Consider the following 22,241-nt stretch of genomic DNA (forward strand, 5'->3'; position numbering starts at 1 on the left):
TAAAAAAAAAAACTAATGTGCTCAAAGAAAAAAAAATAAATAAATTTTCTTAAAAATTTACGAAATTAAAGTCCTTATATATGACGAAATTAATTTGACGAAACTAATGCTCTCAAAACTACGAAAAGAAATATTTCGTTACATTTGATGAAATTCGCATCCTCAAACCACTAACAAAAGCAGTTTCTTCAATTTGACGAAATGTTCGCTCGGAGCATATCCCTGGAAGTGGTTTCGTCAAAAACGAAGAAAATTTCGTCAAATTTGAAAGTCCATTTCTGAGAGTGTAGACAGAAAAATTACAAAACCCTGTTTCTCATTTCTATCACCATACTTTTAATAACTGTTGAAGAAAATCACTCCTGCGGTTTTTATTTTTGTACATTGTACTACTGAAACGTTATTTCACAAAACTTCAAAACAAAAAGTAGCTTCGCGTTAAGAGTTCTTAATATAAGTTAAAAAAAAAAAAAAAACGTCATCACGCATTATAGTCTGTTGAACGTTTCGAATTTCGGCACAAGAGTTTTTGTACTTGTTACAATGAACTTCATTATACAACAGCTAAATACGCATAACTTTCTGCAAGATGAAATTCATAAAGATCAACGAGAGGCAGAGAAAGTGCAAAACATTATGATTTTGGATTATAACTTGTGAACTGCAACGATTTTCATTATGTGGTAGGCATATTCGTTTATTTTAGTAGATTTTTATCTTGTGATTCATATTTCTGGTTTGCACGTTGTACAGCAACCGGTCTTTCTTTATATTGTTCTATTCTAGCCACACATTTCAAACTAATAAGCTTCAGCAAGCAATTGGTTGATTTTTTATGCCTTCAATACTAAATGCTAATTTTGTCCGGTACAAGGATACATAATTAGGGTTTAAAAGAAATACTAAATGCATAAAAAATTGAAATTGATATTTTAATTTGACTTCAATTCTTAATAGAGCAAAAAGGCAATCGCGACTCAATAGAGGATTAGCAATATAAATTCGTCAACTTTCATCTCTCTCTCTCTCTCTCGTCCACACCCTATCTTTTACCCTTAGTCCCACGGTGCGAATGTACTGTTGTGTGCCATATTATTAGACAATAAAAAATATCACATTTATATTGCTCAAAATGTTAATATATATATGACTTGGTAAGTGGTATTCAATCATTAAACTATTTATTAAAGTATCGTGACGTACAAAATGAAACACATGTAATCTATTTAAAACATTTTATCATGTTGAATAAAGAAAAACACTAAAAGTACTCTATTCATTTTAAAAAAAATGAAAATTTTGTGCATCGTTGTTTTACTGTAATCAAAGTTGTTTATCTGTGTAGTTCAACTATTAAGTTCTATTAACAACTAATTAACTATTAGTTGAACTTTTAATCACGTCTTCTAGAGACAGAAAAACTGAAACCAAAAAATTTTTCCTTTTGGCTCTATTTTCTTTTTTAGCTGTAAGTTGCTGTCCACTTCACAATTCAGTTCAAACGGTCCTTAAAACTATAGTGTAATGTTGCACACAAAATCATTCACCGTACCGCATCAGGATTTAGTGAGAAACTGCAGTTAGCTTTTTTTTTATAAGTAATTTTTTCACACTATTTTTCTCTAAAGGGGCCGTGCCATTAAGCAAACCCCGTCCTTACAAATTAAAAAACGAAAAAGAAATATCAAGTCATTAAAAAGTACATGACCAGAAACCGATGATAAATTCTTATGTTTCGCAATATACAGACAGAAGAATAAATAAACTTAGTTCAACGATGAAGTATGTTGTAGTGTAGTTTTCGCATAAAATCTCACTTTATGCTGTTTGAAAAAAAAAAAACATATAGAAATATTTTCACCTCTGCTACTAGTAGTAGCTAAATACAAGTACCTTTGTAGCTTTGTAATGCTTTCCAAGAAAACATTGTGTAGGTTTTTCTATAAAAATACCACAGATTGCATAACATAAATAGGTGGGACACGACAACCACACGGTTTCATAAAGCCTGGGTTCTGATCACCAAATTCGAAAGGGTTCTTAAATCACTATCAGTAAAATTATTAAAATATGTTTATTAAAAGAAACTCAAATGCATTATTATCTGCACATCTAAATAATACTTGCTTTCAAACTCTAATTAACATTTGTATCTGGTAAATAAAGCAATACAAAATCTAACAACCTAACCAGAAGGCAGGATGTTTGCGCTGATTAAGTGTGTCCCTGATTAGAGGATCGATCTCTGGAATAAAGTTCAAAAGAGTTGTGCACTATCATCGTGCACCCGTAACGGAGGCTGTGGTAGCCTGATCGATAAAGCGTCAAAATCGTAACCAAAGGGCCCAGGTTCGATGCCAGCCGATGGAAGATCATCCGTGCTCATTAATGGTGACTGGGTCGCGTTAAATATGCCTTAGTCACAAAGTCTTACAAGTTCCTACTCCAAATCAACAATTTTGAAAGTTCTGGTTTGTTCGGTTTCTTGTCGGGATCGGAAAAACAGAGCTGTCTTCAGTCACCCATACAACCAGTTAAATCACGTATAGTGAAAGTAGGGGGGACCCTAGAATGTAATGTAATGTAATGCATCCGTAACGCGATGGTAGATGTAGCAAGACCTCGATATAAGGTCAAACGCTTATAAGGTCACCCCGTATATAAAGTCACTTCTCTTAAGTTCCGGCTCATTAAATTGGAATTCTTTGTTATGTATTATTGGGTATATGATCAGGTCTTAATACAGTAATCGCAGATAAGGGCCCTTTTGTCTGACTTTCTGTTAATGATTTCAGTGCCTAACAGATTCCCTTCCAAAGCATTTTCCGTAATATACGATCCTTAAAAACTGAAAAGTCATTCCTCTTACTAACAAAGCATGAAGTGTAGATAATGCAGTAGAAAGTGATATCAAAAGAAATGAATCAGTAACACAAGCACTCAGCGTGTGCGCGTCGTGAGACATTTTTTGACGAGGCATAAGAGATCTAAAGGAAATTTTCAGAAACTATAGAAACCAATGCGCTTAAATTAAAGAAAAATAGCAACAGTCCTGTATTATTGACAATTTCAAGTAAGGTTAGTTGTGCATCAGTACTTTGCTTGGGCATATTTGTATGCAGCTTTATTCTAAATGAACATTTTTCAAAGTCATTTAAAAAATGTTATTGATTCCAAAATTATAAAAAAATAAATTAAATAAATAAATAAATTGTTCCCCTTTCTTCAGGAGATTGGATTCCGTTCTGTAGTTTAGTGTTCGTCCTTTTGTCCTTGTTTTCGTCTGATCTTTGTTCATCTTTAAATGTTTTAAAGTTGCTCAAAATTATTCTTCTGTTTTCCCTTTTGGCTTGTTGTTCAAAATTTTGAAACTTCGTTTATTTGTTTATTTCGACTAAACTCTTCAAAATTCTAGATTTTGTGTGCTTTATTCTCAGTGAAATTTCCCTTTTCTTAGGCATTTTTTCTATTTGTCGACAATTGTTTGACGCAGTATAGCCCATTAAGGCTCTTGCGCCAATAAATTTAATGCAACCAACCAAAATTGTACTTGCTTTAAATTGGTCAAACTATACTACAACCTAATCAACTGATATATTTGAATGTGTTGAAGTTAGCAAAGAATTGATCTATGGGCATGCTTATTCATGAGAAAATATGTATGAATCGGTTATAAGGTCATCCCGCTTAGATAGACAGTTTTGCAAAGTCCCGAGTGACCTTATATCGAGGTCCGACTGCAATTGAATGCAGTGTACCTAACGTAAATTAAAAGTCACTGAACAGACCACTTAGCTCATTATGAGTAACATTTGCTTAAAGCGATACTAACTTAAATCGCACGTTGTTTCTTTCCATGATGAAGCGGGACTGTTTGAATCCGAAGATGATGAGCTCGAACTGGCATTCCGGATCGCCGTTGATTGGCTCAACACCGACGAAACGCTCCTGCCGAACTCCCGGATGGTAGCACTCGTCGAGAAACTCCACTCTCAGGACAGCTTTAAAGCGACACAATTATGTAAGTAATAAAAATGAATCACCTCATTGTATTTCGTCAAATGCAATAAAAATAATAGCATGGGGCCAGCAGAATCACATGCAGGGTAATGCACTTGCAAGTAATTTATTACTTTTTATCTTTATCTTTTTTTTTTTTTTTTAATTTCTTTATTTGTAATTTATTTCTTTTCAGTTTTATTTATTTATTTTTTACTTTAATTTGTATTTAAAGGAAAAAGGGCAAATTCTCAAACGACCGATGAAATACACCGTCAGCTCAGTCCGCCAGCTACCAATTTGTTTGGCACTCTTGGCTTCCTTAAGAGGTTTTCCACCTGCAGCTCAATCACTCCTGTGCCGGACTGATGAGTGCTAATAAGCACAAAACTGCAGTCTTTGGATGAAATTTGAGTGAGTTGGCGGTGTATTTCATGTGTTTCTGCCTTAGCTCTGGCTACAGGGCGGTAACTTACTGAATAACCACGACCTGTTTGATTCTTTCTACAAGTAAAACATGGGACATCCAAAATTTCTTCAAGAAGCATCTGACTGATTATGTTTTTAAACCAGTTTAGAAGGTAAAAACTGAAAACTTGCAGCACACAAAGTTACCCTACCCAATCGGTCAATTCTGCGCACCTCACCAGCCTAAGAAGAAAATATACAAATCTGAAATGCTATTTCAATAATCCCCATATAAATAATAGTCGATGATCGAGTAACCCGCGTGCTTCAACAATGAAACTCACGCCACGGCATGATAATTTGATAATATGTTTTGATAATGTTTAACGTGTAGGGAACGGTTTTATCGTGACAAGGCTGAACTCGATCCGGTAACTTAACTGTTTTACTGATAAGACTTTCATTTTAGGTAAACGAAGAAACCAAAACAATTAACGCTATCTACTGGAGTTTAAGGTTAATCCACTGGTGTTAGAGTTAAAATTTCAATTATCAAAGTACTAGCAAAAATACTCGGCGTTGCCTGGGTCAGTAATAATTGCGAGAAAAAATCGCTACTTTCATTCGTTTTCTGTATCAACTGAAAAACTCAAAACACCCTGCTTTGATGGGATTTAAAATCGAGTTTCTTCTTACCCATAAAAGTAAGGTAGCAATAAGTATAAAAAACGACATTTAAGCACATAAAAATGAGAAGAATTTTTAAAATATGAAATTTTACTTGTTTGAAAAGATTTATTATTTTTTTTTTTTACATAGTCTAAAACTTTTTCTATGGCTTTCAAATAGATCACGTTTAATTCAAAAGATTAAAAAAAGAAAAAAACGAAAAATATTCATAACCAAATCAGACATAAAAGTTCCTAATTTCCCAGGAAGAGAAAGAGGATAATACTCACTGCATAATATTACTGACTAGTATCTTTCCCCTTTTTGAAAATTTTGAAATAACAAACCTTTTTTTTTAAATTCAGAATACTCCATTTTCAAATTACACTTTGATTGCGAACTTTTTTTTTGGGGGGGGGGACATGGGCACCCCGATGAGATGCCATGGGAGACCACTGTCACCTCTCAAAAACTTCCTTATTCGGCATTGGAGTTTCATTCGGCAAAATTATCATCGTTCGAAAAATTTTGTATGACGATTCTGCAAAACTATCATCATTCGCCAAAATTTGACGTTCATTCGGCAAAGTGAGAGTTTCAGCCCTTCCAAAAATTTAACTTCGAAACGCCCCTTGGGGGAGATCGTTTCAAATTTCATTTATCGTGCAAACAATCTGATTTATAAAATTGGATGTAAAATTTGATATTTCTTTGAAATAAGTGGTATTAATCCTGACAGATCAGAAGTAAAATTATCTTGCCCTAGCCCTCAAGTCAGAGCAAGTGCAAAAAGCCGCGTTGTGGTGAGACCGCGTGTTGTGAAATTGTCTCCTGATTTCGAGACTACAAGCACACAATGAGTTGTTCTCGCGGCAAAGCTCTGTGTCGCCGAAAATAGAAAATGTCTCCTGCAGTAGCGGGAAAAAAATCTCTTTATCGACGTCACTATCTCAGCAAGGATTCTTACCCACTAAAAATAAAGCCACAACTTTTTTTTATGTATACCAACAACATTTTATTCGTTTACCTTTCGTTTTTATACTCCGACGGGAAAAAGGGGGAAAAAAAGAGGTGGAAAAAAACTTCAGCTCTAAGCATGTAAGATATTGTTGTTTTAAATAGCGCTGAAGCACGAAATTTGAACGAAATAAGATAAACAGTTTATGGAACATTAAAAAAGCACAGATGTGTATACATAAAGCTTAATTTACAAAGTCGATTATCTCATAAAAACGGCTATCTTCAATGAGGGTTTTCTCTCTCTCTCTCTCTCTCTCTCTCTCTCTTTTTCTTCAATTCTCAGTTTTTTTCCTTTCGTTCTCAGCTTTTTTTCCCGAAAAGAGTATTTAAAATTTTTCCAAGATTTAAAAAATAAAATGAAATGGAGGTGTAGACTTAAAAATGTAATATTAACAATGATTGTATAAAGAAATGAACTTGGGGTAAATTTTCATAAAACGAGAAATAAACAAACATTTAAACAAAAAACCCAATAGTTATTAAGTTCAAAAAAATCTTTATAATTTAGGAAAACTTTATGGAGTAGTCAAAATCTGTATCCCGAATAAATTTAAAAGTAAAAAAAATGATTCATAATGCGGGTACCATTAATGAAATTTAGAGAACAATTAAAAGAATGTCAATGAATATGTAACCATAAAATTAAAAAAAAAAGACTATTTTTGAGAAAAACCATCTTAGGTAGCAAAAAAAAAAAAAGAAAAAGAAATAAAAGTCTTTACTCAAAATTTATCTAAAAGACATTAATTACGTGAGGATGATTTGAGCAATTTGTGACCTTCCCCTACCCCCATGTAAGGATACTTAAGATTTTTCAAACATCTCCCCCCTTTTCTTACGTAAGATTCCATTTCGTTTTTCGAAATAATAATATGTTGTTAGAAGAGGATCAATTACACTAGAACACCCGGTTTGACGTAGATCAGACATATTTATTTTTAAAATAGATTATATGATGTGCAACTAATTTAAAATAAAACATGCCATACATAGTGCGATTCTTTTATTATATTTTACACTATTCATTCTTTGTAAAACAAGTAAAAAACAGCTTACCCAAATACATTTTTATCTTCCATACGCAAATGAAATAGGATCCCTGCCAAACCACTTGACCGCGCAATTTCTAATATGAAAAATCGAATTGGAAAAATATTACGTAAAAATGGGTTTGAGCGCCCCCCCCCCAGTAAGGGAATATAGACATTTTTCTAATTCCCCCTCCCCCTCGGGACCCTTAGGTAATTAATGAATGGCCCCTTAGAAAGGAAAAAGAAAAGATGTAATTATAATTATTTGAAATATATATATTTATATATAGAGAGTATCTTTTGAAGTAAAACTAGGTAAAGGGAGATTATATTGTTTTTTAAAACATACTGCGGGTGTTAAATGGATATATTTATGGCGTTGTAAGAATTTATGGCAACTCCGCTTAACCAAATTCTAAACAAAAGCTAAAAAATTCATTTGATAAATGAATTCCAAAAATTCATTAATCGAATATAAATTCACTAGTAGTACCTGCACGGCTTTGCCCGTAGTTGAAAATTAAAAGGTCATTCGGTTCGCCTGTATATTTACAAATAATGGATGACGAATTCCTCGCAACTGGCTATGTTCATTCGCTCTCGCATTCCACGTCATAATAGTTTCGTAATTTACTCGTCCATCTTATGATAATTTTGCTCCGGAAAATGTTCGTAAAATTGAAATAGAAGAAGAACAAAATCGAATTTTTGAAAAATCACTTCGAAGTGCACACCCCCATGCTACAAACTAACTTTGTGCCAAATTTCATGAAAATCGGCCCAACGGTCTAGGCGCTATGCGCGTCACAGAGATTCAGACATCCTACAGACATCCAGACAGAGACTTTGAGCTTTATTATTAGTAAAAATTATCAAATAATATTTCATGATCAGGCGTAATCTTGATAATGTGACACACATTTATGATGACCAGGGGCGTACACAGAAATCTTCAACCCTCTTCCATTCCCAAAGAAAGAAAATTTTTAATTATAAAAGTGATTTAATATTAAACTATTTCATGTCCTTCATTCTTTTAATTGCTGGGTGCTACAAAAAGGCCATTTGTAGATCACAGAAATATCATTTTAGTTATAAAACAATCATGCTGGTATAATTGGCATTTGGTTTTTTTGAACAATAATCAAAACAAATTTTCATCGTTAGCATCTTTTTGCCCCACACAAATTAGAGCGTTTTTTCTCAAGTGATCCCACTGTAAAATTTCATCACAGAGAATACCAATGCAACGAAATATCAATTTTATTAAAGTAAACGTTCACTCCCTTTTTAGTTGCCATTAGTATGCTTGAATTCTATTACAACAACAAAATACCCGTTACATCGAACGATATTTGCTGTCTAAAGTTTTTTGTAACGGGATTTCAACTGTATTCTGAATGCACAAAGCAGTAGAAAGTTGTGAGTTTACTCACTTCATTCAACTCATATATTTTGCTGTTTTGTCATGTAATGTATGTTTAAGCACCCCCCCCCCTTGAAACACTTTGAAAGAACACACCTACTTGTATATATTTTTTAAAAAAAGTAACTGTTTAGGGCGATCTAAGAGGTGCTTCGCCTTCCTCATGGTTTTGACAATTCCAGACTGACGATCCCTAACAAGTGTGAAAGTAGTTCTGGATGCTATAGTGCATTCAGCGAGAAGTAATTGTGCAAATACACAAAGCAACGTGGCACTTGGTGATTACACTAAGGTAAGTACACAAAGTAACGTGACTTGTTAAGTACACAAAGCAACGTGACACTATTGTCTGCTTATCGCTGGGACAATCGAAAACAGATTAGCCCATTAGATTAGTTAAGTGTTCACTAACAGAGTTGCAATCCAATGCGTAATAGCAAATGTTAGCGCCAAACAGCAACCCTCTTTGTTTACTAACGCTATCACTTCTCCCGAAATACACTATAACTTATTCTGAGCCCTCTTTTCAGGTTGCGGCCTGCTGCAAAAAGGGGTGGCCGCCATCTTCGGTCCCCAGAAGGAACCCACGCGCATGCACGTGCAGTCCATCTGCGACGACCTGGAGGTCCCCCACGTGGAGTCCAGGTGGGATTGGCGGCTGCTGAGGGACCAACTATCCGTCAACCTGTATCCACACCCCAGCGTCCTCAATTCCGCTTTCGTCCGCCTCGTCAACGTCTGGGGCTGGAAGAAGTTTTTCCTCGTCTACGAAGAAGATGAAGGTATGCAAGCAGCTGCTTGTCGATAGTAAGGTAATTCAACAATCGCGGATTACGATCTGGGGCCTTTGTCTTCGGCAAAGCGAATTTCCGCGAACTTTGCTGCATCCAACCAAACCTTTTCTCAAATTCTCACCTTTAGGACGTGATGTAATATGCAAGTAATATAATCCATATTGATAAACTCTTAGTCGACCTGAACCCTCTGATGCAGAAACATAATCCTTCTAGTGTCTGAGGTACAAGCACAAGGGCGTGCATAGGTGAGGGGGGAGAAGGGGCGCCTGTTGCCCCGGGCCCGAGCCTGAAGGGGTCCTGAGATTTTTAAAATGAAGGGTGAAATATATGTAGGGGATGTTGGATAAGCAATATGGAGGAGGGTCCGTAAAAGTCATTTGTGACGGGCCCCAAAATTTTTGTGCACGCCCCTACAAAAGCATGACTACTTTGGTGTCTAGTGAACAAACATGAACCCCATTTGTGCCAAACTGTAGATTACCCTAGAACAGACATAAAACCTCCTAGTGCACATATAGACATCTCCGATGCTATCCGTCTGATGCAGAAACATAGAGTAGTCATTACGTAAATAAAGACCATTTAACAATCAACCCGTGATCTCTAGAAATATGAAAGAGAAATAGAAAAATATGAGAGTTGAGATTAAAGCTATTGCATTCGGAGCCAATAATTGATATGGTCTTGAAGTCACCGGATTTGTGAATATTTTTAATGAACAACTGAATAGCTGTGGTCATACATGTAGTGGTTAATACAGGAAGTCATCTCCTGTAGAGAACTATTGCATCACTCAAAAGCATTTAAAGCATATTGAAGAAGCATGACACGGCCGACAACATCTTCGATGGAGTTCAACCCTGAAGTCTGTAGCTAACAGTACATGTTTCTTGTGGGAAAAATTGCCTCCAATTTTACTAGCGAGCTCGTCGTCATTCGTGAAGCCCTTTCCACCTGCAACTCATCATTACATGATACCAGGGCTATAGAAGTTTCTACCGCCCTGACATGATACTCCCTTCGACGGTGTTGTCATATTTTCAAACTGTAGGCCTGCACTACAAGTCATACAAAGAGGCAACACTCTTTTATGCCAAGAAATCAACAACACTCTGAAAACATAAATAAAGGTAAGAAGTGCATTTTACAGTGGGTCCCAGTCCACGTGGACATTGCCGGGAATGAACAGGCTGATACGGTTAAAGATGCCAGAACTCTCAATACCACCTCATTAGCCGCGTTTACAACTTACTTTTCGACCCGGTAAATCCCCGCTTTGGCTCCGCCCCGCAAAAAACCCGATTGAAAAATTCCCCGTTTCCATGTAAAAAGAGTTTCTCCCATTATACCAGAGAAAGCGGTTTTTTACCCAGCATCCTTAGCGGCTAGTAGACGAACTTGTTTCGCGTAATGCATTCCTGATAGAACCACCGCTTCCACTCCAGAAGCTAGCAGGAGTAGAAAAATTCCACATAAACTCCGCTAATAACCGGAATGCGGTGAAAAGCAGGTTTTTTCCGGGGTCGAAAGTGTCCATGGAAACGGCCCTATTGCTAACTACACTTGCCGATGCCAATCGCTAAACTTAAGCTGTCCGTTCACAAGCGTGGGGGGTTCCCTACAGCCCAGCTCAACTGCTCCCGTGAGGTTACCACCACCATTACAAGAATTAGAACTGGGCACATTAAAGGCACGGAAATCAAGCCGGATGAATCAAGAACATTCGCTTCAATGTGCCCACATTGCCCATTTACCCAACTAGACCACCATCATCTCTTCTTTTGTCCAACCATGTAATCGGCTCTGTCCCCCAAAGCATTTGTTTATTTTTAATCGCAAAAATAATGCGAATGTAATGTAAATGGGTTTCAAATCAACTTTTCATTTGGCGCTTTCTTCCAGATACTCTTTTTCAACCACAGCACTGGGCCATGGTACACATTATTTAGGGGTCAGACGGGGGAAATATTAGTCAAAAAACCATAATATCTGAATATTGTCTTAAGTATAAAAGATAAAATGATTTCATTTGGCATTTAGTAAGATTACATAATTTTAAAAATTCTTCATATAATCCCTTTACCTAAAATTGCATTATTATTTATTTTATTTAAATTAAATGAGTGACCATGAATTACCCCGGATCAGGGCAATAATGGGTCACACATGGGGTTAATATGGGTCAACCCCTCTTTTTTAAGTAATCCCTGTCAAAAGTAATTAACCATTCTAAGTCATTGTTTCTTAACCCACAAAGAGATTTTTTAATGATGAAAAGTTTTATATTAATGAATTAACACATTATAATTGAAATAATTTGATGCTACTCTTACTAGTCGACTACAAATAGTTATTGCTCTTTGCTTTAAGCCCACGATTCCGTAAAGAAATTTCTTTAATATTTGTATGCTACCTTCAACAATCATGTTTCTGTCAATTGCAAGGTTTTTTCTTTATAATTTCAATTAACTAGACTGAAAAAAAGCACTTATTTCAAATTACTTCTAAAAATGTCACTCTTGGACAAATAAAGTTTCCGACACCTTGTTCCAGAAAATTCATTTCTGCTTTTTCCTTGTCCAAATTTTAAGTTACTTTCCCATTGTAGAATATGTCACTATCATCATTCACTATGAAGCAGTGGTTCCCAACCTTTTTCTCTTCGCGACCCCGTTTTCAATGACTAAACATCCCGCTACCCCCCATGTGTCCCCTACATATATGTATGTGTGTGTGTGTTTCTGCTTCGGAGCAGACACAGTGCATATTTAACAATCACAAGGTGCATGAGATATTTTATCTAAGTTTAATGGGTTTTTTTTTATTATTGTTATTTCTACAACAATTGCAGAAAGAAAAAAAAGATTATCTCGATAATATTAAACATATATCGCTGTACTTTCAAAATTCATGCGTCCTAGCAGTGGCGAATGCAGGATTTGGTTTTCTCCAACCATCACTGAAGTGAATGAATGCATTTTCTTTTAACAAGGCCGTCGCGAGATCAAAAATTTGAGAGGAGGGATTTTTGAAGACTCTAAATTTTTTTTCAAACGTATTTATAGCAAGAGAGTCCAGATTTATGCTTGAAGGTGGGGAGGGGGAGGTGTCATTACTAGCATATAAGTAAAATTAAGAGAATTGCGTTATATAAGCAAAGAAATAAAATTAGCAATAAGAATTTACTGTATGTTTAATACTCGCGATGGTCCTCCCCAGGGAAATACTTCGAAATTGTAGTGCTAATACTGCAGTTTGCACGGTCTCTGGTGATATTCGGAGGAGGAGAAGTTCAGGGACCTTTATGAACGGTTCAAGCTCGAAGACGGTCTTTGAAATCTCTTGAAGTTGAAGTCTTTAAAGTGAAGTTTTAGACGATTTTTAAAGATGGGGAAGAAGGGAGATACTCTCTAATTTTTCGAAACTGATAATGATATGTCCTGAATAAGCTTAGTTGTAGGCTATCTTTGTAACAGTTTAGGGAAGAAAAGGGGTTCGGGCCACCTATCTTCCGGAAAACTTTTGAATTTGAGATTCTAAATTTGCAATTATAGGCCATATTTGTAAACATTAGGGAAAAGTTTTGGATTCGGACCCTCCCCTCCCCCGGAATTTTTTCAGAATTTTAGTTCCAAAAATAAAATTTCAGACGAGTTTTAATGATGTGGGGAAAGAGAGGATTCGGGTACTCATATAGAATTTTTTTTAAATTTAAATCCAAAAAATAGAATAGTAAGTTATCTTTTATGAGAAATAGACATGTTCCGGGACAATTCTGATTTTTTTTTTTTTTCGAAATTTAGATTCTAAAAACGAAATCTTATGTGAAGGGAAACAGCAGGCACTCCCCTGGAACTTTTTTCGAAATTAAAATGCTAAAAGCCCATTTCTTGGCTTTTTTGATGAAGTGAAGGGACGGGATGGGGTTCAGGACTGTTCCTCGGGAATATTTCAAAAATTAAGTCTCAAAAACGCAACTAATGGACATCTTTCAGGATAAGGATTGGGGTTTAAAGAATCTCTTACATAAATTATGTGAAATTGAAGTTCCAAAAACGATTTTGGATAATGTTTGAGGGAGTGAATTCGGGACTATTTTCGCGGAAATTTGTGCACATTGAAGTCCTTAAACCAAAGCTTAAAATAACATTAGGGGATCAGATTCTGTAGCATGAAAGGGGGAGGGGTTGCTTTAGCCCCATAGTACTTCTCTGGGATTCAATATGCGTCAAGGATTGACGCTACTCTAAAATTATACTAATTTTCCCCTATGTATTTAAATTTGTCAATTATGCCATGATATGCTAGGCATAATGTCTCAACCCCCTAAGAAATGGTTCGCGACCCCCTTGGCGGTCGCTACCCACAGGTTGGGAGCCCCTGTTATAAAGTCTATCTCATGTTCAAGTACAGAGTGAATTTGGTTGTAGCATCATCTTTCAACATTTTTAAAGAATGAATATTTTTGCAACTGAGTTATTGCATATTCTTCCCACTTTGTCTCGTTGTCATTTTAAAATAAGCTCCTTTTGCATTTAGGAGCTGTCTATATCAGCTTATTGAGATAGTTTTATTTGTTTGTAAGAAGAGTTTTTCTCAATGACAACATCCGTGCTTGCTTTGCATTTGATTTCTCTTCTGCTTCTTTTTCTCTTGCAGTTCCAAGATACAAAATTTGTTATAACTATTGAATTTATCCCCTTATTTGGTACTCTTGGGATTCATATTAATTTGTTTCTTACTTTGGTACTTGATGTGTGCCATTATTACATGTTGAAATAGTTTATCTTCAAAGCTGGGATTGATTTGGTAGCCAAAAGGGCATATTTCAGCAGCAATTGAAGATGATATTTCTTCTAATGTTGCAATTAGAGCATTAAAATTTCTTTTTGAGATGAAGTTTGGCACAGAAAAGGATAAGTTGAAGTTAATACTGATATTATTCAAATAGAAATAAACAAGAAAAACATCTAAAATATCAAAAAATATACTGACCAAGAATTACCCCGGTGCCCCAGAATTACCCCACTAAACTGGGGTATAGTATAAATCAGTATAAAAAGTATAAAAAGTATAAATCAGTATACTTTTAACAGCAACTATTTTTACAGAGAAGAAAAAATGTATGTTGGCATGAAAAGCTTAAACCATTTGCTATTAAAAAAATAGCACTAACAAAATTGTTCTTTCAAAAGTGTTTCACCTACACGAATCTTGGAAAAAAAATCACGATTTTCCGAGGCAATCTTTTTTGAAGATGTTTTTAAAGAAGTGAGAACATTTTTTTTTTCTGTTATTTACTTTACTGTTGCATTGTTTTTGACTTTGATATAGGAAAATTGAATGTATAAGGATGACTTAGCATAATTTAGTTTTTTTTTTTTTTTTTTGTAAAAACATTTTTTAACAGTAAAAAATTGGTGACTATTATTTACTCCGGAAAATGAATGACCCATAATTGCCCCGGGTGACCCTAAATGTTGTACAAAAGGTTTGATTCATCATATGTTGACTGTCAACTTAAAATGATTGGTAGTTATATCAGAACTAGTACAATTACAATAATCAATTTTCGTAACAATAAATTATTTCATAATTGAACTCTGAATTCATGATAGTTTTGGGGAAATGTTTATTACCTTACAGCAATTGTGCGGATGAAGGACTTCCTAGCCGAAGGAGAGAAACAAGGCTGGGATATAAAAATGTATCAATTCCGCAACACTTCAAGCTACAGAGACACTTTCTGGGAAATCAAGCGTTCCACCCGAGTGAGAGGTAAACCCAGCATCGATGCAGACTACCGTATCGTATTGGACGTATCTAGGAAAAATTTATATACAGTCATGAAAGCGGTAAGTCATCAATGCTGCTGTAAGAATAATTAATTTTAAATCTCAGACACTTGACAAACACGCGCGTTAAACACAAGCATGAACAATAAATTTGCATCCACAATCAAGTTTTAAATGCATGGTTCCATTTTTACTCAATTGATTGTCATACTTTCCTAATTATGATTATTTCCCTCTTAATATACAGAAAAACCTAATCCCATGATCACTTTTCGACTATGAAAAGAAAAAAAAATGTTTGATCGTCTGACAACGTTGTCAAAGCGCTTTTTATTAGAAACAGAAGATTTTTTCACACATATTTAAAAGCAATAGGGTCACACTCAGTCAATTTAGTGTATAATTAAGAAACCATCATGAAATTATAATTTTGGCATAAATAATTTCTAACACTCAAGCTTATTTCTGACGTCATTAACTTGTTTATATAAATAGTAAAGTTGGGAAGAGAAAAGAGAGTTGATTACCTTTTCGCTACAAAAAGGAAAAATGCACTTTTACTTTGGTAAAATCATGTGCATATTTTAAACATATTGTTAGAGCAAATAATTTATGAAAGCCGGTTTACTCTTCTTTACAAAAAGGAAAAAAAGCGCGTATAAGAGTTCATGGAGAAAGCATGAATATGAAAAGAAAGTTATTGACAGCTTTCATATAAAATTCTTGTGTGCATCTGTATAAAGATCCATATTTATTTTCACGGTAGTGCAAAAAATGTTTCGAAAGATGTTTAAATGACGCCATTTATTCCTCTTTTAGGCACAACAAGTTGGAATGATGACTGAACATCAAAAATATCTAATAACATCTTTAGTAAGTATACAATGAATTGTTAATAACTTATCCTACATTTTAATCATTTAGTTTTTTCTGAAATATGAGGCTTAATCTGACATATCTGATCAAATAAAGCTTTTAATGCTAATTGTTATTTACTGAAGTAACAAAATGTAATCAAGTGGAACCTTTTATGTTGGAACTGTGTTATGATATTAGTCATGTTCGGCTTTTTTTTTTTTTTTTTTTGTCCCCTACAAATTCAAAAACCAGTCAAAATCGGTCAGTGATCCTTTGAAGCTTAGAAAAAATTAACACTTTGTTAAAATATATAAATTTAATGTAATCAAGTGAAACCTTTTACGTTGAAACTATGTTATGATATTTGTGATGTTCGGATTTTTTGTCCCCTCCAAATTCAAAAACCAGTCAAAATCGGTCAGTGATCCTTTAAAGCTTAGAAAAAATTAACTTAACAATTTGTTAAAATTTTTAAAGTTATGTACGACTTAGATTACTGTTATTGTTCGTCACTCAGTTTCACATATTGCAACATGTAATTTTAAGATCTCAAGAACCGAAAATACAGCTCTTTACAGTATGTGGATGCTGTAACGAGCTGTTCGGTATTTGCTTGAAGGTATATCTATGATACTTTTTTGACACGATATACGTGTGTTTCTTTGTCTTCCTCAAAGGATTTGCACACAGTAGACATCGAGGATTTCCAATACGGCAAGACCAACATCACGGGCCTTAGATTAGTACAAGAAGATAGCCAAGAATTCCAAAGACTGCTTGAAGAAGTGAACAATAGGCTAACGAGACGGAGGGACCAACCGGCTTTAAAAACTCTTAAGGTAATTAAATTGAGTTACAAATGTGTAAGAGCCAGTACTCATTAATAACTTTTTTACTACTGCAGGAAAAATATTAGAAGTTCTTTGAAATAAAGGGTTGTAAGCGCTGAAATTTAAAAAAAAAATTTAACTAGTAAAAATGATGGGAAAAACTCTCCTTTGTTTTGGAGCAAGAGATGGCGATAGTACCCCTTGTAGGTGCTACTATAAAAACTTTTCAATGAAAAGCTACCCATTATTTGAAATTGCACGCGTTTATCTCAGAATGGGGTCGTTTCCAAAATTTTAAAAGTATTTTTTTCTGAAAGAGCATGCTCAAAAACATAGGATCTGACCATTTTTTAAATAATTTATTTAAGTTTAATATTAAAAAAAAATACTTAAATCAGTGTGCTTTCAGTATTTACACTTCTCTCGTGTGGCATCACAAATGATGAAATGCCATTCAATGTTACCATTCACAGAACAAAATATTTAATTCGCATCTTTACTCACGTGTATTGGCAACGTTGTAGTTGATAGCAAGGGTAGGGCGCAATTTTAATTCGCTGCTTGATTATCATAATGTGGAACCGTGGTAGAAAGATGCGCCAAAATGCATCATTTGTGACGTAATAAAGACCACTCTTGTTTGAAAAATCGGACATTTTAAAAAATTAATTTTAAAAAAACTGTTGGGAAAATGAAAGTATTTTCTGCATCCATGTAATTTTTTTTGCTCATTCTATCCATTTCAATGACTAAAAGTAGTACTTTTGACTGGAGGAAACCACCCTATTAAAAAAAATTTCAATAATATTCTTTTGCTTCTCAGTGCACTGCCTCAATTATGAACAACGGAATTCATAGCGGATTGTTGCAATGAAACATTAAAACAAAAGGAAAATGATAAAGCAAAAAGTTGCAACATTTTTGTCAGATGCGTGTGTTTTGGAGTTACGCAGGGAATTCATTTATCAATGAGTGTAGATATGAGCTTAATAAAAATCATCCAAGTTAAACCTTTCAACCTGAAGCTCTCATTTATGCAGTTGGAAACGGGTTCCTTGTAACCCCTAATTTGGTGTTTCTAATACTTTATTTCTCGTGTAACCTACAGTCTAGTCAAAAGTAAAATATCCCGTTGTTCTATGTGCTGTGACGTGGCATAATGTTTGCTCTGTCTGTAACAAGCGTAAAGTACAATTAGAAGGGTTTTTTTACACTAGGTATAATATGCTATTTTTTCCTGTTTTGCATTTTATTATGTATTATGCAATAAATTACTTTACAAAACTGCTCCTCGGTTAGCATTATTTTTTAAAAATCCTTTTAGTATTTTATGGTAAATAGCTCATTTTTGGAGGGGGAAAAAAGGAGTCGAAGAAAAGTGAATAATCAATAATTGCATACACAAGGGGCATTTTATTGCTTTTAAAAAAGTGTGAAGTAATGAGAAAACAAAAATGTTTGTCCAAGTGTTTAAAGAAATATGAAAACATTCAGAATATTGGCTGCGTAAATAAAACAAATTGCAACTCGTTTAAAGCTTAAAGTGATCTAGCAAACATACTATTCAAATCTCTGAACCATTTAAGAACTCGAGACGATATCTGGATTCCATCTCTCAACTCAGTAAATTTTATAAGTAAGATACATACAATCAAAGCTCGAATTTCAAATACAAGTAAAAACGCTCTGGGTCCAGCTAGGATGGTTCTAGTCAATTTATCAATCCCCAACGAACATAAAGAGTCATCTTAAAACCATTCACTATATTGCAAAAAGCAGCTGCTTTTGGCAATCTATTTCAAATGCCTCTTACTTAAACAGGAATTTTTCTTCACTCAAAGATTAGCTTGAGATTTAAAAAATTTAAAACAGTGACCTCTCGTTTTGAAATCAGTGCGGAAATTTAGCGCCTGATTTCCTTCCATTTCAATAAATTTAAATAACTGAATCATATCCCCTCTTACTCTCCTGTGCTTAAAATTGTATTTATTAAGCAGTAAAAATTTGATTTTATATTTCATAATTACTTCACTTTCAATTTCCAGACTGAGTCCGCGTTGATGTACGACAGTGTACGTTTGCTGGCCTTTGCAATGGAGCAAGTGGACGCAGCGAAAAACATTGCTCTATTTCCTCCAATATCTTGCAATCTTATGAATAAAGGAATAGATGGGACCAGCCTTGTGAACTTCATGAAGAACGTAAGTACTAAAGGATGACTTCTCATAACGAGGGGAGGTTGGATCGGTTGATAACAATAATTGTGAGCAAAATCTTCCCATAAAATAATGAAACTGAATCTGCCGCTGTTCTTTGCAAATACTTTCCGTGTTCTCATTTATGCGCGTTAGAAGTTATTCTTCTTTAATTTGTAATTTTTTAGTGAATTTTATATTTTTGTTCAATTTGAATTATTCGACATTTTCTTGTATTTGTCTAGTATAGAAAAGATAAGGAGCGTCATTTTAAAACATTAAGAAATGTCATGTTTCGTGTGAGATATGGAATCTGAAATTTCAACAACAGTAACTCCAGGGGCGGATACAGACTACCATTTTAAGGTTTATGTTGAAGAATGAGTCCCCCCCCTCCCCACCTTGCTACAAACGAGTCTACGGTTTTCGGTTCAAAAAAGTTCTGAAAATGCTTCAGTGTCAATAAAAAGTACCAAATCTAAAGGTATATCGCATTTACTGGGGCATAAACGCTATAAATTAATTTTATAAGCAACAAAAAGAATTTGTATTTTAAATATTTACTTCTAAAATAATTAATAAATTGAAAATATGACTGCAATCGTTTGCATTTTATTTATAAAGCGTTTGAACATAACGTCGCCCGATAACATTGCCGACGGTTTCAGGAGAGGGGGATCATGAACCCCATGACCCTCCACTTGTATCCACCCCTGAGTAACTCAATAAAGTTTGTGAGCACAACAAAAATGCAACACACAAGTCAAGGGAGGAATGCTTGAAATACCTAAGTTTTCCCATTTGTTTCGACGCGACACAGGAAAGACGGTTTTACAGAGATAGTTGTTGGAGCACTCGCCATTTGTTTGAAACCTGGATGGAAGCGCTGGGAGCTCGCCAAATACCGAAAAGTAAACCTTTGGATTGGGGATATGATTTTTTCGTGGAATGTAGCAAAATATCGCCAGTTTATAACGTCACTTAAATCTGCATTATGTTTCTTTATTGCCGTTTTATGCTGAATTCGCAAAAAAAAAAAAAAAAAAAAAAAAAAAAAAAAAAAAAACCTCTTTCGCACACAAAGAAGTAGGCCAGGAGGGGTAAAGGGAAATGGAATTTCAACGTTTCAATTTTGATCCTTCCCTTTCGTACGGATGAATTGAGACAAATTTTTGCGCATTGTGTCCAAGACTACACTGTTTGAGATTGAGTATGAAATATTTGACTTTATGGCTGTTTGTTAGTGAATGAAATCAAGTTTCCTTTTACCCCCAGAGCAGTGTTTGGGCATTAATCAACTAAATCCTCTATCGACTAATGTAATCTGACTCCCATTTAGTTCAGACTAATATTTTAAAAATTTAATTCAATTGCAGACGAAGATTAACGTTAGTTTAAACTAACTCGTTAGTTGACTAAAAAAACTAATTTAGTTCAGATTGATTTAGTTCAGATTAAATTAATCAGATTGAATTTAATCAAACTAATTTAATCAGATTGATTTAGTCAACTAAAGTAATCAGATTAAATTTCGTCAGATTAAAATTTATACTAAATCCAATCAGATTGAAATAAATTCTACACTGTTAAAACTACAGATTGCGTTTGGATTCTTTAAGGGGTTCCTTTCTCTTCTCCCCCCCCAATGAATATTAAGTAGCTCCTAATGTGTTACGGGGGGGGGACACTGGGGGTTGGGGGGCCGCCCCCCTTACCGATTTAAGACCTTAAAAAATCAATAATTTTTAAAAACATCCCCTTTGGAGTGACGCAGTTTGCGACATGACCCAAACTACCCCCCCCCCCCCGCCCCCATTTGGTACACAATACTGCTTTTGGTCTTCTTTATCTTTTGTCTTCTTTATCTTTACTAATAATAAAGCTGAAAATCTCTCTGTCGGGAGGATGTCTGTAGGATGTCAGGATCTCTGTGACGCGCATAGCGCCTAGACCGTTCGGCCGATTTTTCATGAAATTTGGCACAAAGTTAGTTTGTTGCATAGTGGTGTGCACCTCGAAGCGATTTTTCGAAAATTCGATTTTGTTCTTTTTCTATTCCAATTTTAAGCCCATTTTTCACAGAAATTTAATAAAATGGGAAAGAATTTGTTCTGAAAATTATCTTTCTTTATCTTTCTCATTTTCTTTTCTTTTTAAATAACAAACCTGAAAGTATCTCTGTATGGATGTTTGCATCTCTGTGACGCGCATAGCGCCTAGAACGTTCAGCCGATTTCCATGAAATTTGACACACAATTAGTTTGAAACATGGGGGTGTGCACCTCGAAGCGATTTTTCAAAAAATTCCATTTTATTTATTTTCTATTAAAATTTTAAGCCCTTTTTCACTAACTTTAATAATAATAAAGCTGAAATTCTCTCTGTCCGGAGGATATCTGGATGTCCGGATCTTTGTGACGCGCATAGCGCCTAGACCGTTCGGCCGATTTTCATGAAATTTGGCACACAGTTAGTTTGTTGCATAGTGGTGTGCACCTTGAAGCGATTTTTCGAAAATTCGATTTTGTTCTTTTTCTATTCCAATTTTAAGCCCATTTTCACAGAAATTTAATAAAATGGGAAAGAATTTGTTCTGAAAATTATCTTTCTTTATCTTTCTCCTTTTCTTTTCTTTTTAAATAACAAACCTGAAAGTCTCTCTGTATGGATGTTTGTATCTCTGTGACGCGCATAGCGCCTAGACCGTTCAGCCGATTTTCATGAAATTTGACATACAATTAGATTGAAACATGGGGGTGTGCACCTCGAAGCGATTTTTCAAAAATTCCATTTTATTTATTTTCTATTAAAATTTTAAGCTCTTTTTCACTATCTTTAATAATAATAAAGCTGAAATTCTCTCTGTCCGGAGGATATCTGGATGTCTGGATCTTTGTGACGCGCATAGCGCCTAGACCGTTCGGCCGATTTTCATGAAATTTGGCACACAGTTAGTTTGTTGCATAGTGGTGTGCACCTTGAAGCGATTTTTCGAAAATTCGATTTTGTTCTTTTTCTATTCCAATTTTAAGCCCATTTTCACAGAAATTTAATAAAATGGGAAAGAATTTGCTCTGAAAATTATCTTTCTTTATCTTTCTCCTTTTCTTTTCTTTTTAAATAACAAACCTGAAAGTCTCTCTGTATGGATGTTTGTATCTCTGTGACGCGCATAGCGCCTAGACCGTTCAGCCGATTTTCATGAAATTTGAC

General features: G+C 34.8%; 1 protein-coding gene across 2 annotated transcripts in view; it reads left to right on the forward strand.

Annotated features, from left to right (window-relative positions):
- Positions 1–22,241, forward strand: part of LOC129229992 (glutamate receptor ionotropic, kainate 2-like) — a 155,987-nt gene that overhangs the window by 13,853 nt on the left and 119,893 nt on the right. For both annotated transcript variants that reach the window (XM_054864380.1, XM_054864388.1), the window contains exons 2-7: positions 3,866–4,021; positions 9,084–9,335; positions 14,997–15,205; positions 15,965–16,018; positions 16,681–16,842; positions 18,879–19,034. In XM_054864380.1, coding sequence (XP_054720355.1) covers positions 3,866–4,021; positions 9,084–9,335; positions 14,997–15,205; positions 15,965–16,018; positions 16,681–16,842; positions 18,879–19,034 — 989 coding nt within the window. The remainder of the gene's footprint in view (positions 1–3,865; positions 4,022–9,083; positions 9,336–14,996; positions 15,206–15,964; positions 16,019–16,680; positions 16,843–18,878; positions 19,035–22,241) is intronic.

The sequence above is a fragment of the Uloborus diversus genome, chromosome 1 (assembly GCF_026930045.1).
Source record: "Uloborus diversus isolate 005 chromosome 1, Udiv.v.3.1, whole genome shotgun sequence".
NCBI classification, from domain to species: Eukaryota; Metazoa; Arthropoda; class Arachnida; order Araneae; family Uloboridae; genus Uloborus; species Uloborus diversus.